Genomic DNA, 20320 nt, shown 5'->3' with positions numbered 1-20320 from the left:
AAATTAAAACCACAATAATTTATTACCACATAATGCCATGAATGACTAAAAGAAAAATAACAATACCAAGTGACAAGAGTGTGGAACAACTTCTGTGGTTAAAATTACATATTTCTGCTTGCATTTTGATATCTCCCCAATTTTAATGTTGCCTAGTATTCCTTGCTGACCAGACCATGAGATCCAGAGATTACTAATTGGGAGTCTATTAGAGTTACTGATAGAACCTGATAAACAGTTTTTGGAGTCAAGAACTTTAATGGCTGCCATTCCATTGATTTTAAGCCCTCAGTGCTCTAGCTCTGATGCAATCAATAGCAGGCTTCCAGAAAAGTTTTAATATTGTTAAGGAGGTAGAAGTTCTCTCTAGGACCTAAGTCAACAACTTAAGTACATTATAGGTTCCCACATTGAAATTATGCCATTTTCCTATTCACATGATGTTTAACTTCCTTTGGAACCAATGTTCGCAAAAAGAAAGGGGATTTTTGCATATTTCAGTTCCAAGTACAGGGAAAAAAAAAAAAAACTCCCTATTCAAAATTGGATGTTTCTCAAACATGTCTCTTCAGAATACTTGCTTCTAAAACAAAACCTTTCCACCAAAGAAGATAATTCCAGAGAGAAAAAGCAGCAGCTATAAGCCTAGGTCCTTGAACCTTTTTGGAAACCTCTTTAAATACCTATGCAGTACCAGGTTAAAAATGATGTGGGGTGTTTACATTTCCAGAGCAAGATTCATTATGCTAGAAATGACCCATTTGAAAGCATTTCCTCCACATTTCTTGTCTCTTGCCTATGGGACCAGAGATATCTGGAGATCACTTCTCCATAGTGTATTAGAAGAATTCATTCTAAATTCAAATACCAGGTTTTCTATGAAGAATTTTGAGGCTTTAGGCTAGAAGGAAAGTTTTAGACTGATAGAAACACTTTCTCAAGAACTGCTGATTGATTATTGAATTACGGAAATAGTCTGAGTGTGTTATATATTTCATATTGAACATTTCCTACCCAAGAAGAGTTCAGTTTGCAGATGGAATTATTTCTGAAAACCCATAGACATCGTTTAGATCATCTAAGTCTATAAGGTAAGTTTTTCAGTAGCATTGAAGCATTTTAAAGATTGGTATGTTCTATATGTAGTAATTGATATGTTTCAACATTTTTCAAATACAGTACTATTTTATCCACACACCAGTTCTTAAAAAGATAATTGGTAAATGTCATTAACCTAATTTGGAAGATGAATATGTTGAGGCTCATAGAGATAACACAATTTGTAGGACCCAGCTCTGACAGCACATGCTTTCTTTTGGCATGAAACAACTCCTTTCACATTCAAAACTTATCATGAGTCTGAAAATCCAATGTAAATACACTTCACACATAGAAAAGACATAAATATCAGTAATAAATAACATAAATCATCAGTCATAAATCATCTAACAATGACCAGGGACAGTCCTTCCTGAGGTTAACTGCTATGGTTAATGTCTCTGTGGCTTCTTGAAAAGTAAAATTGGGGAGATGACTCTTCCTCACCTTAACACATGATTTAATGTTTTTCTGTATTTCACTCAAAATACCAATTCTTCCTACATCCTAGGTTCATACACAGTCACAGAAATAGGTGAAAGTTCTTATGTGCCCACAATAATGTGGTGGGTATGTGAATATATGTTTCCTCAATCGATTCTCATAACACTTAGGATATGGATATGATCATTCTCCCTTTATAGAGAGGCAGCAAAGATTTAAGTTGCCAAGAACTATAACATGGATAAAATAAGTGGCAAGTTCAATAGCAAGATTCCAATCTAGTCCCTCTGAGTTTTAAACCAATACACTACACTTAACCACTGTGGTAGTCATTTGCAACATTGTGTAGAAAAATCTGGGGACCCATTGTTTATAAAGGGGTTGGGAAGGGAGAAAATGGAACTGTGTTAGAAGTCAAGGTAAAAGTTCAATTCAATGAAACTAGCACCGATTTTTATTAATATTTAGGGATTCCAGTGTGTCTGTATGTTCATGAAATTTCCTCATCTATAATTTTCTGAAATCACATTAAAGTCATTATAATTATGATGGCCATGTCAAAAGCAGATTACTGGTTTAACATTGCTTATTATTACATAATAATGTAGGGCAAGGATTAAAAATTGGGGGGAAAATTTAACAAATACAATGTGATCTAATATTGGATCTGTCTTTTATTATCTGCTTAATCTTGGGCAGGCTCCTTAACTTCTTCTCTATGTTTGTATTTTCTCTTATGTAAAGAAGAACAAAATAATAGTGGTAATTATTTCACAGGTTTGTACAGAGGATTAAATAGCCATATTTCTGTAAAAACAGAACATAACAAGTAACTAGTAAATTTTAGTTGATACTATCGTTATTATTACTATTAACACCAATCTCTGCAATTATTACTTCATTTGCAAAATGGGTGAAATAATACTAACTACACAGGTAACTCTCATGCCATACACATAACAATCAATCATTAAAGACATATTTATCAGCTATTAAAATGTTATTAGATTTGACAACATGTATTACTAATTATTTTATAGTAGCTCCTGGAGACTTTTATTACATTCTCGTAAGAAACTATGTGTTATACTTTTTGTCAACTATTATAAATAATCTGATACTGGGCTTTCTGTCACTGGCTTGCATTCCCTTGCTGAACCTTAGGTGACTTCATCAAGGCACACAAAGTTCTTCACCAAACTTGCATGCAAGAAGAGTCATGTTTCATCCAACTCCTGTTCATCCTTCCATTAATATTCTCAATTACCTTCTATGGGTCCCTATTTCTAAGGATAAAGGAACAATTCCTAGCTGTATACGCATAGCCTTGACATCCATTTCCACACACTCTTTTCAAACTTAGCTACCAGTATCACCACTTAAAGATAAAAGATAGTTATCAGAAAATGATGTGTGCACAGAGGATCTTCAAGAATTCAGAACTCCTTTCTATCTCAAAAACCTTATGAGAATCCACACCTCCATAGAATCTAGATATTTACTATTTATGAGATGAAAAAAATTCAATAAAGTCAAGGTTACCTTAATCAAAAGGGATTTCTTTTTCAGATAATGTAATTAATCATAATATGAAATGATGGAGAATAAGAACAATGTGACAGAATTTGTTCTACTGGGGCTCACAGAGAATCCAAAGATTCAGAAAATCATATTTGCTGTGGTTTTGGTTATCTACATCATCTCTTTGTTAGGAAATGTGCTCACCGTGGTCACTATCACTGCCAGCCCATTATCAGGGTCCCCCATGTACTTTTTCCTGGCCTATCTCTCCTTCATTGATGCCTGCTACTCTTCTGTCAATACCCCTACACTGATCATAGAATCACTCCGTGAAAAGAAGACCATCCCATTCAACGAATGTATTATCCAAATATTTGGAGAACACTTTTTTGGAGGTGCTGATGTCATCCTACTTACTGTGATGGCCTATGACTGCTATATGGCCATCTGCAAGCCATTGCATTACATGACCATCATGAATCGGCGGGTGTGTGGCCTGCTAATAGTAGTGGTGTGGGTGGGAGGCTTTCTACATGCAACCATACAAATCTTCTTTATCATCCCTTTACCCTTCTGTGGCCCTAACATCATAGATCACTTTATGTGTGATCTGAACCCTTTGCTCAATCTTGCCTGCACTGATACCCACACTCTAGGGCTCTTCGTTGCTGCCAACAGTGGTTTCATCTGTCTGTTAAACTTTCTCCTCTTGATGGTCTCCTATGTGGTCATTCTGCGCTCCCTAAGGAACCACAGCTTGGAGGCGAGGCGCAAAGCCCTCTCCACCTGTGTCTCCCATATCACAGTAGTTATCATATTCTTTGTGCCCTGCATATTTGTGTACATGAGACCTGCAGCTACTTTATCTATTGATAAAGCAGTTGCTTTGTTCTATACTACAATAACGCCCATGTTAAATCCTTTAATCTATACCTTGAGAAATGACCAGATGAAAAATGCCATTAGGAAATTGTGTAGTAAGAAATCTATTTTAGGTAACAAATAAATGTGCCTGTACCTCCATATTGATTCAACTCAAGCAAAGATCAGAAGGACATTTTGGATGATCTTGACAAGGGATACCCATAAAATGGAAGAAAAAAAAAAAAAAGCAACTGCTATGGATCAAAGATTTTGCATTGAAAAGAACAGAAATGAGTTCAAGAAAAGGAAAAATAACACTGACCCAGGATCGCTCTTTGCATATTTGGACAATTCTATGAAATTGGGGCTTTGTTTTACTAGCTTCATGTATATGTATAGATTCCTAAGCTGTCATCATAATTTAATAATTCAAAATATATTGGTATTGAGCAGCAATCTCTATAACAATCAAAAGAGGGAGGTACTACCATTATCCTCATTTTTATAGGTGAGGAAACAGAAAGGGGAAAATATCAAATTAAGTAGACTGAAGAGTTAGTAATCAAAATCTACCTGATTTCTCAAGACATGCTCTTAAATGCTGTGGTACGGTGCCAGATAATGATGATACAAAGATGATTATAATAGATGTCATTTATTGAACTAAGGATTTGTCTGATACCACATATGTATAATATAAAATATAAGATATTATATTATGTCCATATTATATATAGCATACATACAAATGTTATATTCATGTATTATATATCAGAATTATATGTAGTTATATATACTTATATATTATATGTATATTAATTAATTTCCTATAACTAAATTCTATGGCCATTTTATTAACAACTTGCTCAATTTTATTTATCCTAGTTGATAATATGTCCACTATAATATTGTGGTATATAATTACTTTAAGAATATAAAAGCAATGGCCCACTGAACCCTTAAGGGGTAGGTGAAGAATATTATACCATGTTTCTAAATTTCTTTGTAGGCTTCAGAGTCATTTTGTATTTTTTATGTCACCTACATGCAACCATACAAAACTTCTTTATCATCCCTTTACCCTTCTATGGCCCTAATGTCATAGATCACTTTAAGTGTGATCTGAACCCTTTTCTCAATCTTGCCTGCACTGATACCCACACTCTAGGGCTCTTCGTTGCTGCCAACAGTGGTTTCATCTGTCTGTTAAACTTTCTACTGTTAAACAGTCTGCTAATAAGCCATTAAAAAATACAATGCCTCAAATGAAAGATTATTTCAATGTCAGATAGTAATTTCTATTTTAATTTCTATTTTTTAATATACATTTATAGTCCATAAACTTCTTGCCTGACAATTAACAATAGTTTCTACAAGCAGTACAATGTCTGGTGCATGATAAATGTTGGATAAAAAATAAAAGTATAAAGGAAGATGGACAAAGTCAATAAATTGTAGAGAAAAAAAAATACTGGGGTGTAGTTATGTTTGTTTTTCATATTTTAGCTGATTCACACTCTGAGAATTCTCTATGAGAAACCACAATATGCTTTAACTGCTGCTTAAAATGTGTGATGAGAAAGAATTGAAGCTGAGATTCTCTGTGAAGGAGCAAATAGCTTATTTTGATACTCTTCCTCCTCTCAGCAAGATTTCATCATATGATGGGAGCTGTTCATAATCTCTCTTAATTAGTTTAGTTTTTGGTAACATTTCGTTATTAAAAAGTATTTTTAAAAATATGAAGATTCATCTACACACAAAACAACTTCAGGTTAAATATATTTCATTTATTCCTTCCATCCCTCACTCATTAATCAACAGAAATTTTGTGACCCCAAAGAGTCTATCAGACACATGGATGGTGGCTGGGGCTTTGAAAGTGAATAGAGAGGAACCTGGGTCTTGCCTTCACAGAGCATTGGATATACTGAGAGATACCCAGAGGAGAATAGAAAATGACAACACCATGTTATAAATGTTAACATAGTGGCTTCACTGGGTGCTATGAAAGCATGTTTGAGGGATACACAACAAAGAACAAGGGTCAGGAAATGTTCCAAGTCCCAGAACCTGGAACTTGAATACGTTCACATCAGTTAGAGTAGGAGCATTCCTACATGAAAGAATATATAACAAAGGCCAGGGTGTGAAAATCAGTATGCAGGAAACCTCATGAAATCAGTGTGACTATGGTTGTTAATCCATCTATTCAATCAACAAGTATTTACTGAAGTCTCACCATAAGCCAGGCAGTGTACTACACAATGAATTTATAAAAGGTACATAGCAGGATATGAACCTGGAACGAAAGGAACATGGGTCTCATAATCATGTTAAAGTTTAATGCTAAATGGGACAAACATTGCGAGGACCTTTGACCCAGTGAATGATGCAGTATGATTTGAGTTTGAGATGATAACTGGATGGGTTATCAGGGTGGGAAGTGGTCTGAAGGGAGCAAGAGTGGTATCAGGATGTTACTGAAATGATTTGGATGTGAAAGGACGGAGGCCTGAAGAATGGTGATGCCAGAGAGGATACAGAACATGGTGGGCATTGCTGTGTCCAGTTCAGTTTCCCTTCAATCCTCCAATGCCCAAGCTGCTGTAGGTCTGCACTACTAACAGCTCAGAACTCAGAGCCCTGTATCTTTCCTCCAGAATGAAATTATAGGCTATGCCCATCATCCCAGGAACCAGCAGGAGCCAATTAAAAAAAAACAAAACAAAACAGGTTATTTATTTATTTAACAGAAAGAGACACAGCAAGAGCAGGAACACAAGCAGGGGGAGTGGGAGAGGAAGAAACAGGTTCCCCACTGAACAGGGAGCCCAAAGCAGGGCTAGATCCCAGGACCCTGGGATCATGACCTGAGCCAAAGGCAAACAATGATTGGGCCACCCAGGTACCCCAGAGTATGATTTTAATATCAAGTGGATAGGATGATCCATTTTAGGCATACAGTCAGCCTCTTTCCCCAACCACTCCCATCATTGTACAATGGGCCCATGAACAAAGTGGTCATGGTGGCAGGGAGGAGGTTGTCCATGAGCTCAACAACATGGACTTTCACCCACCAAAGCTAGCCTGGCCATGACCACTGCTACATGCCAAATCTTCCAGTAGGAAATGCAACATGAAGTCTGTAATATGGCAGCATTCCCTGGTATGATCAACCTGCTTGCAGATTGAATTCATTGGACTGCTTCCATTATGGAAGGGCAGTGTTTTATTCTTACTGCCTAAACACATCTTTTGGATACGGATTGCATGCAATGCTTCTGCCAAAGCTACCACTCATAGATTTAGAAATTTTTTTTACCCACATTCATGGCATTTTACACAGCATTGCTTGTGATCAAACAATCTCACTTCACAACAAATAAAGTGCTAGAATGGATCCATGCTCATGGAATTCACTGGTCTTACTACATTTCTCACCCCGTTGAAGAATTGTCCTGATAAAATGGTGGAAAAATCCTTTGCAGAATTAGTTATAGTACATGCCAGGTAACAATACCTTCTAGGGTTAGAGCAAGAGTCTTCAGTTCTCTGGAAAGACATAGGCTCTGAATAAACATCCATGACATGCTATTCCTCCCATTGCCAGGTCTTGTAATCAAAGGATAGAAATGGGTGAGGCATTACACATTTTTACCCTTAGTGACCCCCTAGCAAATTTTTTGCTTCCTGTTCCTTCTTACTTATGCTCTTCTTGCTTTGAGGTCTTTAATCCAAAGGGAGAAGTGCCTCCAGCAAGAGACACAACAAGATTCTATTTACCAGTGTTAAGACTGCTGCCTGTCCACTTTTGGTAGCTCATGCTCATGCCTTTGAATCTATAGGCAAAGATGTAAGTTACTGTTCTGTTTGGGGTGATTGATCCTGGCAACAAAGGGGAAATTGGACAACTACTCCAGAATGGAGATAAGAAATAGTATATCTAGAATACAGAAGATCCCATAGGATCACTCTTAGTATCATCATAGTCTGTGAGTATGGTCAATGGAAAACCACAACAACCCAATCCAGGCAGAACTACTAAGGACCCAGATGCTTCAGTAATGAAGGTTTGTGTCACCCCACCAGCTTGAAAACCATGAGCAGCATCTGTGCTTGCTGAAGACACATTGAGTATAGAATGAGTAACAGAGAAATTATAAATTAAGCATGTGGCTGTTATAAAATGAAGACTGTAATTATTGTATTTATTCCTTATATTATGAATGTGTTTCTTTGCTTGAATATATATAAAGCAAATATCTTTGTTTTCTTCCCTTTCTTATTACCTTACTATGAAACTAAATATATATTGAATTTCTACCATGGCATTTTAGCATTTTTGTTTTCCACCATAATATTGAAGTTACTGAATATTAAGGGGAAAATAAAAATCACCCTCCAAAATTTACCTCCCCTTACTTTGAAGGTTCTAGGTCATTTTCAGTTCTAAATAGGGTAGTTGTGTGATGTTAGGTGGTATTATGACCTTGTGGGGTTTTTTGTTTGTTTTGTTTTGTTGTTTTTTTTTTTTTTTTGGAGAGCAAGTATGGATTTAGGAGATATGTATAGGTACTAGTGGATAAACAATGGATTTGCACTTGTTGGTTTTATATGTTAACTTGCCTGGGCCACAGGGTACTCAAATATTTGTTCAACTATTGTTTTGGTTTGTGATTATGATATTTTTCTGGATGATATTAACTTTTGAATGGGTAGACTGAATAAAGTAGATTAATCTCACTAAAGTAGGGTTCTCATCTAACTAAATGAAGGCCTGAAAATTACAAAAGGCTAATGTCCCCTCAGTAAGAGGGAATTCACCTGCCTGATAGCCTTTAAACTGAACCATCAGCTCTTCCTGTCTGATAATTTTCACTCTGACACATTAACTCTTCCTGATGTAAGAAGCCTCCTCTCTATGGGCCTGAACCGGGACATTAGCTATTTCTGGTCTTTAGACTCAAAATGGGACATAGACTGTGCAGGTTTTGCACTTGCCAGCTCCATATACATGAAAGTCAATTCTTTTCAATAAATCTCTTTGTGTGTGTGTATCTGTCTGTGTGTGTGTGTATCTGTGTGTGTGTGGGGGGGGGTGGGTGGGTGTTAGCACTTCCTTACCTTTTAACATTACAAGATGCTCCAGTTCATCTTGTATATTTCATGCCCCCAAACTAGAGTCAGCTATTTAAGAAGTCCTAATTCATTTTTGGATAATGGTGTCTGGAACCATGTCCTGGGCATAGATCACTAGATAATCACTGATTTTTGTTTTTATTTTTTGTTTTTGTTTTTTATTCTAGCCAAAAGTCATCATTTATGGTCCAAATAAGCCCCTTTAATTGCAAGAAGAGATCACATTTTCCCCATAATCTAAAAATAAATATTGAAAATTATCTTCTTCATTACATCTAGATCATGCTTCTTAACTAAAAGGGAAGGGAGACCTCAGGGAATGACCTTCCCCAGACTCCTATATTTTGCATCATTCATGTTTAAATACTAGTGCAGGAAAGGCAAAAAAGGAGCATTTCCCAGTCAAAATTACATGTGAGAGTGGATTTCAGAAAGTGTCGGATGAATCCAGGACAGACTTTGTCTTCTGGTATGCAGGCAATAACCCTCAGTGACATATAAAGAGATCAGACAGGATTTTAGAAACATTTATTTTTTTTTCTCATTTGAACAAATAGTGGCCAAATTACCTTGAGAAGAAAAGATTACTCTAAATCCTAATGTTTGTATGAGTTCTTAAAACTGATAAGATTTGTGTTGGGGATTAACGTGACTTTATTTAATACTCAGAAAAACTATCTGATCAATGTCACAGTGTTTATCTAGCCCATAGAAGGCATTTGTGGAAGGATAGAAAGTTTTGGGGATTTTCTAGAAGTAGATTATAATAGAAACTGAGAAGGCAGAATAAGAGAAATGCACAACAGCTCCTGGGGGAGAGATAAGCAAATAGAAATAATATCTGAGTGTTCCAGGAAATGCTCCATGGAGATGATGATTTTTATTTTGGATGGAGTAGGCTTCCCTTTTCAGTGGTAACTGAGTATTGAATAGGACCAAACAATATTGGATCCTAATAATAGGAAATTCTCTTAATTCTTTAATTTACTTTATGAATACTTATTATTAAATATGTATTTTCTCTAGATGTTTAAATTCAGAAGTGAACAAACGTGAATAAAATCTGCCTTCCTTATTTTGCTTCATTAATGTATGCCATGCTTATATCTATTATTATGTTAACTATACAAATAGTTCAGTCTATAACTCTATCAGATATATAGATAGATAATCGATGATAATAGATCAATAGGTGGATGGATTGGATAGATATTAGATATCTTTTTATAGTAACTGACTGTTAAAAACCACAAACAAATTTTCATTCCCATTTGCCAAGTTTTCATTCCCATTTGCTAAAGATTTGGACAAAAAGCATATCTGGCAAACCCCTAAGAATGCAAGGGAACCTGTAGTGAATGGCAGTGTGGTTGGGATACGATGTGGTTAAGAGCTGTGAGTCCAGAACTGACTCTACAGCTGACTCACCCTGTGACAAAGACATTTAAATCTTACTCTGGCCCTGGGAATCTTGCTGTCCCTGCAGCCTTTGTCCAAAGACAGTTGTTATAAACCAGTAATATGCCAATGTGTTTAGCAAACCATCTACTAAGAGGTTTCTAAAAGCTTTATTTTTAATGCAGCATCATTATGATATATTTTCAGTGACCAAAGGAAATGTTTTAAAAGGTAAGTCCTCCTCCTAATTGTGAATTGAGGAATCAATTCCCCCACACCAAGTCACAAATATTATGCTATTTTGTTACTATCTTAAATAACAATTAATTGAAATGAGTCCATGTGTGTGTGATATACATTATTATGATGTGAAAGAAAATATTACCATCCTCCATATACAGTCCTGAACTCTATCATTATCCAACGTATATTAAAAACCGTGTATATAGCTATTTCATTTTTATTGATAATTACATAAAATACCATCCCTCATTCATTCAGCTTCCTTTTTGATGGGCTTGAAGTTGTTTCGTAATTTTTGCCTACTTGGAAAGGGCTGTTGTGATTGTCTTTATGCCTGTGACTGAAATTACTTGCAGCAAATGGAAACACCAGTCCTGTGTCTATGTGCTGTTGAAATATCATCATGCCGAATATCACTCCCTGAGAGATCGCATCCCTTTAAAACCCTACGAAGGATGTGTAGCATCAGTTGTTTCCCACATCAGTTTCAGCAGTGTTTGTTAATAGACATTTATCAAAAAGGCCACTGTTAATCTGATAGGTGAAAAGATATTTAACTGGAATTTAAATCTGAATGTATTTTTCTGCAAATGAATATGATTATACTGTCAAATAATGTTTAATAAGAAGAGTTGCTCTTGAAGTCAGTTCTTTCCCCCATTTTTGCTTGCACTTTAAAAAAAAAAAAAGATTTTGTTTATTTATTTATAGAGAGAGGAGAGCCTGAGCAGGGAAAGGGGAAGAGAGGGAGATGGAGAGATAGAATTTTAAGCAGGCTCCATGACCAATGTGGAGCCTGGAATGGGACTCAATCCCACAAACCTGAGATCATAACCTGAGTGGGAATCAAGAATGAGATGCTTAACTGATTGAGCCACGCGGACACCCTATGCACTCTGTTCTTAAAGAGTGATCTCTGAAAGTCATTTGCATTTGAGAAAATTGTGCTTCTGCATGGAATACATGTTGCATATCTCCTTAAATGATTTGGCATTTTTTGGTATTGTGCTACAATGTGGTAAATACATATGATGAGGACAGATAAAGATTTTTCCACTGTTTGCTATATATAAATAAATATTAATTCTCTTCCTCTATCTATCTTCAGGTATGGGTCACTCAAAACATAGATTTCAAGAATTCTAAGTCCCTGGTGCTTAAAATAACACGAAATTTGAAAGAACACTTTGATTTATGTCGTATGTTCTGTATTTATCCTATATTGCAATCTCAGTCGATCCTTGTGCTTTAACAAAATATGCTGAAAAAAACAAATAAAATAGTGAATGAGGTGAAGAATTTAACTTTGGACAACACAGTATAATTTCAAAAGTACAAAATATTATGATAGAAGCTGAATTTAGAACTCTAAGCAACTAGAAATTATTGAGAGTTAAAAGAACAGGAAATAAAGACTTAAGCTACCAGACCAAGTTTCACAATGGACTTTACCAATTGACTGAAAGTTTACTGTTAAAATATTGTTTGTTTTTCTCTTGTTCTCTCTCTCTCTTTTTTATGTTAAATTAAAGAAAGACATTCACTTCAGAAAGATACCCTCTCACACAAAATCCCCTAGGTTAATATTTATTGTGCCTGAAGAATCAGGTACTCTTTCATTATTGATATTTTTCATTACTTCCATTAGCAATCAGCTGAATAGATTGTGAAGAGATAATGTGATTTCCTCTTTATTCAGAAGAAAATGACACAGAAGGTAAAGGATTACACACTGGTAAGTGGTGTATCCATGATCAAGCATATGGATTTGATCTCCAAATTAAGTAATCATTTCATAATATTTCTTTCTTTGCAGATTAATTATTTCTAACCAATGTTTTCTCCACGTTGCCTGAAATTATGCAGCAAAATAAGAGTGTAACTGAATTCATACTATTAGGATTGACTGAAGATCCTATGAGACAGGAAATGGTATTTGTAATCATCTTCATTTTTTATCTGGGAACCATGGTAAGGAATTTGCTTATTATTGTGACCATCAAGTCCAGCCGGACACTTAGGAGCCCCATGTACTACTTCCTATTTTATTTGTCCTTTGCTGATGCCTGCTTTTCAACCTCCATAGCTCCTAGACTAATTGCGGATTCACTCTCTGCAAAAAGAATCATAACTTACAATGAGTGCATGACTCAAGTCTTTGCACTACATTTCTTTGGTGGTGTGGAGATCTTTGTGCTCATCCTCATGGCTGCTGATCACTATGTGGCCATTTGCAAGCCCTTACATTATCCAACCATAATGAGCCAGCAAGTCTACAACATCTTGATTATTATTGCATGGATTGGGCTTTCATCCATTCTATAACCCAGATTATCCTGGCCTTGAGAATGCCTTTCTGTGGACCAATTTCATTGATCATTATTGCTGTGATTTGCAGCCCTTGATGGGACTTGCTTGCATGTATACATATGAGATCAACCTGTTGATGGTGTCTAACAGTGGGGCCATTACCACAAGTGGTTTTGTGATTCTGATAATCTCATACGTTATCATCTTGCATTCACTACAAAACCACAGAGCAGAAGGAAGGGAAAAGGCTCTCTCTACTTGCACTTCTCATATCATAGTAGTAGTGTTATTCTTTGTTCCATGTATATTCATATATACATGCCCCCCAACCACTTTCCCCATGGACAAGATGGTGACTGTATTTTATACTATTGGGACACCTTTTCTCAACCCATTCATCTACACATTGAAGAATGCAGAAGTGAAAAATGCCATGAGAATGATATGGCATATCAAAATTATGTCTGAATGCAAAAGATGAATTGAGGGCTTTGGTTGATTACTTATTCTGTGCAGATATCACATAGGGTAGTGTATATATTGACTTGCCCAATGTAGTGTAATGTAGTGCACCTAATTTCCTTACTTTTCTCTGTACTTCTGCCCTCAAATTAGTGGTTTCCTTCATAATGCTAGCCTGGTTCTTACCTTTCCTGAGAGCTCAATTCTGACATTGGTGATAAAGACACACTATCATGAATAATTGGTGATAATGAAATACTTCTCACATCTAAGTCTACCTTCTAGTTTGATAAGGAGAAAGATATTTTTGCAATCACAACTGTTCAAACTCTGAGCATCCATAAATAATAGTCTGTTCACTATGACTTGTAATTGTCTCTATAGCACATTTCAAATAAGGTGTCTTGCTTTGTCTTGAACACATTCAGATAAAATGAATTAACATTGTGTGGTAGAATTCTTTTCACTGTATCGTTAGTTTATCTTTAAAAAGTTGCATTCTAGTGAATCAAAGGCCAAAAGACCATATACATATGTTTGTGTGTGTGTGTGTATACACACACACACACACACATATAACTATATGTATTTTTTCTTAAATAATTTTTTCCTCATTGTTTTCTTTGACCATTGAGATAACTGAGGCATTGTATATGAGATTTTTATTTTATTTATTTATTTAGATTTTGTTCATTTATTTGACAGACAGATATCATAAGTAGGCAGAGAGGCAGGCAGGGAGAGAGGGGGAAGCAGGGTCCCCACCAAGCAGAGAGCCTGATGCAGGGCTTGATCCCAGGATCCTGGGATCATGACCTGAGCCAAAGGCAGAGGATTTAACCCACTGAGCCACGCAGGTGCCCCTGAGATTTTTAAATGTAGTATTACAAAGTCCTAGAGATATTCAGCTAATCTACATAATTGGTAAATAGGAGCTAAAACAAGAGACTTCTACAGATCTAAGAGGGAAAAAACAAAACAATATATGCTGTCAAGACTAAATAAGACTTGCAATACAGCATAGATAAAACATAAACTGAGATTGAAGTACCAGAAGGTAAAACTTATTTTAAAGGGAAAAAAAGTGTATATTATTTCATTTAAATGTGGGTGGTATCAGTGAAATAAAAGAAAGTAGAAGAGGCATTCAGAACTACTCACTATACTTGTCTCTAGTTAATGGAGTTAGAGAGACCCTACTTTTGCAGCAGGAAGCTGCTTTCTTTTTCTGTTCTTTTCTAGTCAAAGTGTAGTGTGTATTGTGATGTTAGAATTGGCAATAAAATTTTGATGGTCGTAGCAAGCAGAGCAGATTAGCAGTTATACTTTGAATTAGGGCAGGCCAAAGGTTAGATTCACTGATTTCAGAGAGTAAAAAAATACAAACTCAAGGTTATACGTGCAACCCAATGTTTATAACAGCATTATCTACTGTAGCCAAATTATGGAAATAGCCCAAGTATCCATAGAATGATGAATTGGATAAAGATAGCTTATGTATTTGTGTATGTGTGTGTATCTATCTATCTATCATCTATCTATCTATAGATAGATACACACACACATACATAATGTAATATTATTCATAAACAAGAATGAGAAATGAGATCTTGCATTTTCCATGACAAGAATGGAGCCAGAGAGTATTATGCTAAGTGAAACAATTCAGTCAGAGAAAGACAAATACCATATGATTTCACTCATGTGAAAATAAAAATAAAAAACCAAAATAAATCAGTACAGGGAAAAACAGAGAGGGGGGACAAATCAAGAAAGATATTCTTAACTATAGAAAACAAACTGATGGTTACCAGAGAGGGGGTGGGTAGGACAATGAGTTAAATACAAAATAGGGCTGGAGGAGTACAATTGTGATGAGCATTGGGTGTGGTATGTATTGAATGACTCATTTGTACACCTGTAATTATTATCACAATGTATGTAACTAACAGAAATTTAAATAAAAACAAACAAACAAACAAACAAATAAATAAATACAATCATTGATATCAGTGTATTCAAGTTCACCACATCCTTAGTAACTGAGACAAGATTCCATTTCATTTTAATGCTTTTCTTCATTGTTTACCTGAAAAACATTTTCAATACCAATAGCTTCATCCAGTCAAAGATTATTTTAAAATAAATTCATTAAGATATCATGTTGGTGAGAATACAAGTTGGTGCAGCCACTTTGGAGAACAGTGTGGAGATTCCTTAAGAAATTAAAAATAGAGCTTCCCTATGACCCTGCAATTGCACTACTGGGTATTTACCCCAAAGATACAGATGTAGTGAAAAGAAGGGCCATCTGTACCCCAATGTTTATAGCAGCAATGACCATGGTCGCCAAACTGTGGCAGGAACCAAGATGCCCTTCAATGGACAAATGGGTAAGGAAGATGTGGTCCATAGACACTATGGAGTCTTATGCCTCCATCAGAAAGGAGGAATATCCAACTTTTGTAGCAACATGGACGGGACTAGAAGAGGTTATGCTGAGTGAAATAAGTCAAGCAGAGAGAGTCAATTATCATATGGTTTTACTTATTTGTGGAGCATAACAAATAGCATGGAGGACAAGGGGAGATGGAGAGGAGAAGGGAGTTGAGGGAAATTGGAAGGGGAGGTGAACCATGAGAGACTATGGACTCTGAAAGACAACCTGAGGGTTTTGAAGGTGGTGGGTATTGGAGAGGGCACGGATTGCATGGAGCACTGGGTGTGGTGCAAAAACAATGAATACTGTTACATTGAAAATAAATTTAAAAATTAAAAAAAAACAAAAACGATATCATGTTTTCAGTGTTCTCATTACTTTTTGCTTTTGGGATGTTGTGAAGTTTAGTGACTGCACTAGTGTCCCAAAGTTGTCATGTTGATATACAAAAATTATGTGTGTGTGTATGTATGTGTGTATGTGTGTGTTTGTAAGAAGTTTTAATTTAGATCTCTCCTTTTTTGCAATTTTAAGTATAGGTTATGGTATTAAGTATAGTGGCCATGCTATATATTAAATGTCTAGAACTTCTTCATTCTGCATAACTGAAACCATGCACCCTTGGGCCAACATCTCTCCATTTCCTCCAATACCTAGCCCCTGGTAACCACTATTCTATTCTCTACTTCTGTGAATTGAACTATATCATTTCCACATATAAGTGAGATCATGCAATATTTCTCTTTCTATTCCTGCTTGTTTCACTTAACATCAATTCCTCCAGCTCCATCTATGTTATTGTCAATGGAAGAATTTTCCTCTATTTAAAGTCTGAATAATATATGTCCCATATTTCCTATATTGATTCATCAGTCAAGGATGAGGTTATATCCACTCCTTGACTACTATAAATATGATGCAATGAAACTGAGAATTCAGAAAGCTCTACACAATCATGATTTGAGATCCTTTAGATTATACCCAAGAGTAAGACTAATGGAATGTAGTACTATTTTAATATTTTTGAAGAAACTTTGTACTTTTCTCCATAATGACTATACCAATTCACATACCCGTCAATAGTATACATGGGATCCTTTTTCTTCACATCTTCACCAACATTCCTTATCTCTTGTCTTAATACTGGTCATTCTAACGGAAGTGAAGTGATATCTCATTATGATTTTGATTTACATTTCTCTCATGACAAGTGATGTTGAGCTTCTTTTGACATGCTGTTGGCAATTTATATGTATTTGGAAAATGTCTATCCTGTCCCTCTGCCTATTTTGTAATCAGAGGAGATGAAGGAAATATCCATAGCTTCTGCCAACTTCCAGATGAACCTGAAACTGCTGAAGAAAATATAATCTATTATTTAAAAAGCTGTTAAGAAGAAGAGAATATTGAATAAGAGAAAAAAAAAGAAATCTACTTCATTAGTTCAAAAGTATATGGAACAAAAAAATAGAAGTTAAGAAGGAGACAGAAAAGTAAACTACAATAAGATGAACTTATTCCCCCAAATTAAACAATCACATTAAAGGAAAATACACTGCACTTGAATGGCAGAAGTTGGTGAGAGAGAAAATAATCTTCAGCAAAGAAAAGTAATGGACTAATGATACATACATCAATATGTTAAATTCTGGAACAAAGAGACCATGCACTGCTAGTAAATGATATGATTCAATTTATATGAAGTTAAAGAAAAGCAACACTAAAACAGAGTGGTGCCAATTAGGACAGTAGTTGAATCTGAGAGAATTAACTGAAATGAAGCATGACAGATCTTTCTGGGTTAATGAAAGTATTCTAGATCTTGAATTTTTTAATTGCTATGTGAATATATAAATTTATCAAAACTCATCAAACCACATACTTACAAGGTTGCATTTGATTACATGTAAAATAAAATAAAATAATAAAATAATCTCAAAAAAATAATTATATTGCCAAAAAAACTTACCAGTATATCTAACTCCCTCCAAAAAAAAAAAAAAAAATCCCATTCAAATCTAGTGATCAATTTCATAGAAAAAAAGTAGAACAATGACTGTCATTAAGAATCAGATATAGTGAAAAGAAGGAGCACATGCACCCCAATGTTTATAGCAACAACATCCAGAATACCCAAACTGTAGAAGTAACTGTGATGCCCTTCAACACATGAATGGATAAAGAAGATGCGGCCCATATATACAATGGAATATTACTCAGCCATCAGAAAGGATGAATACCAACCATTTGCACTGACATAGATGGAACTGGAGGGGATTAAGCTAAGTGAAATAAGTCAAACAGAGGAAGCCAATTATCATATGGATTACTTATATGTGGAACATGAGGGGTAGCATCGAGGACATTAGGAGAGGGAAGGGGAAAATGAAGGGGAAGAGATCAGAGAGGGAGATGAACCATGAGAGACTATAGACTCTGGGAAACAAAATGAGGATTTTAGAGGGGTGAGGTTGAGGGGAATGGGTTAACCCAGTGATGGATATCAAGGAGAGCATGTATTGCATGGAGAACTGGGTATTACATACAAACAATGAATCATGTAACACTACATCAAAAACTAATGATGTACTCTAAGGTGACTAACATAATAAAATAAATGAACAAACAAATAAATATTTTTAAAAGTTAAAGGCAATTGTTTTTGTTAATAAATACTATGAGCCTGATTAAAAAAAAAAAAAAAAAAACTCTTTAAGAAGTCCCTTCCAGGGACACCTGGGTGGCTCAGTTGGTTGGACGACTGCCTTCAGCTCAGGTCATGATCCTGGAGTCCCGGGATCGAGTCCCACATCGGGCTCCCGGCTCCGCGGGGAGTCTGCTTGTCTCTCTGACCTTCTCCTTGCTCATGCTCTCTCTCACTGTCTCTCTCTCAAATAAATAAATAAAATCTTTAAAAAAAAAAAAAAAGAAGTCCCTTCCACCGTTATCCAGATTCAACAATTATCAACATATTATTATTCCTATTTCATCTCATTGCACTTTCCCTCATTCCACATGGGCTTATTTATTTTTTGTTTGTTTTGTTGTTGTTGCTTTCTGAGAATTGTAAACCAAGTCCTTGATATTTTATCATTCCATTCCTAAGAATGCCAGTACTGATGTCACCCATACCATACCTACAATACGATTGCCATACCTTGATAATAAATACTCAACCTATGCAGGCATTCGTTTTCCAAAAAAAGAAAGAAAAAAAAAAAGAAAAAGAAAAAGAAAGGAAGGAAGGAAGAAAGAAAGAAAGAAAGGAACGAACGAAACCAAAGTTGTAAAGAGAAAGAGGATTTTTGCATGTGTGGGTCCCAAGTACAGGAAATGCAATTCCCTATTCAAAATTGGGTGTTTCTCTAACAAGACTCTTCAGAATATTTGCTTCTAAGTCAAAACATTTCCACCAAAGCAGATAATTATTCCAAAGGAAAAAAGCAGCAGCTATAAGCCAAGGTCCTTGAATATTTATGAAAACCTCTTAAAATATCCATGCAGTGCCAGATGAAAATCTTCCAGAGCAAGATTCATTAGGGTAGGAATGATCCATTTGAAAGTGTTTCCTCCACATTTATTGCCTCTTGCCTATGGGACCAGAAACATCTGCACGTCATTTCTCCATAGTGTTTCAAAATAATTCTTTCTAAATTCAAATCCCAGATTTTCTATGAAGAATTCTGAGGCTTTAGGCTAGAAGAAAAGTTTTAGACTAATAGAAACACTTTCTCAAAAACTGTTGATTGGTTATTGGATTATGGAAATAGTCCATGTCTGAGTGTTTCATATATTTCATACTGAACGTTTCCTAGAAGAGGTCAATTTGAAAATGGAATTATATCTCATAAACCTAAACATCATTAATATAATCTAAGACTATAAGGTAAGTTTTTCAGTAGCATTGAAGCATCTTAAAGATCGGTACTTTCTGATTGGGATATCATTGAAAGTATGGATTGCTCTGGGCAGTATAGACAGTTTAACAATGTTTATTCTTCCAGTCCATGAGCATGGAATGCTTTTCCATCTCTTTGTATCTTCTTCAATTTCTTTCATGAGTGTTCTGTAGTTCCTCGAGAACAGATCCTTTACCTCTTTGGTTAGATTTATTCCAAGGTATCTTACGGTTCTTGGTGGTATAGTAAATGGAATTGATTCTCTAATTTCCCTTTCTGTATTTTCATTGTTAGTGTATAAGAAAGCAACTGATTTCTGTGCATTGATTTTGTATCCTGCCACATTACTGAATTGCTGTATGAGTTCTAGTAATTTGCGGGGGTAGTCTTTTGGGTTTTCCATATAAAGTGCCGCGTCATCTGTGAAGACAATTTGATTACTTCTTTGTCAATCTGAATACCTTTTATTTATTTTTTTTATGTTGAGCATTTTTTAAAT

The 20320-nt window shown here is 35.5% G+C and overlaps 1 protein-coding gene and 1 pseudogene across 1 annotated transcript; both read left to right on the top strand.

The window, feature by feature from the left end:
- The first annotated feature begins 3136 nt into the window (after positions 1-3136).
- LOC116859348 (olfactory receptor 4C46-like) lies at positions 3137-4126 on the top strand. Its single transcript, XM_032844579.1, has one exon. It carries the CDS (start codon positions 3137-3139, stop codon positions 4067-4069), a length of 933 nt encoding a protein of 310 aa, XP_032700470.1. The 3' UTR covers positions 4070-4126.
- An 8444-nt stretch (positions 4127-12570) lies between these two features.
- On the top strand, positions 12571-13501 carry LOC116859376 (annotated as a pseudogene).
- Positions 13502-20320: the final 6819 nt, after the last annotated feature.

Source organism: Lontra canadensis, unplaced genomic scaffold (genome assembly GCF_010015895.1).
Source record: "Lontra canadensis isolate GAN:19392208 unplaced genomic scaffold, GSC_riverotter_1.0 scaffold154, whole genome shotgun sequence".
In the NCBI taxonomy this organism is placed as follows: Eukaryota; Metazoa; Chordata; class Mammalia; order Carnivora; family Mustelidae; genus Lontra; species Lontra canadensis.
This window is presented reverse-complemented; position numbering and strand designations above follow the sequence as displayed.

Bases quoted from the DNA above. Each gene is read 5' to 3' on its own strand.
- LOC116859348 (XM_032844579.1), top strand. From the start codon at position 3,137: ATGATGGAGAATAAGAACAATGTGACAGAATTTGTTCTACTGGGGCTC.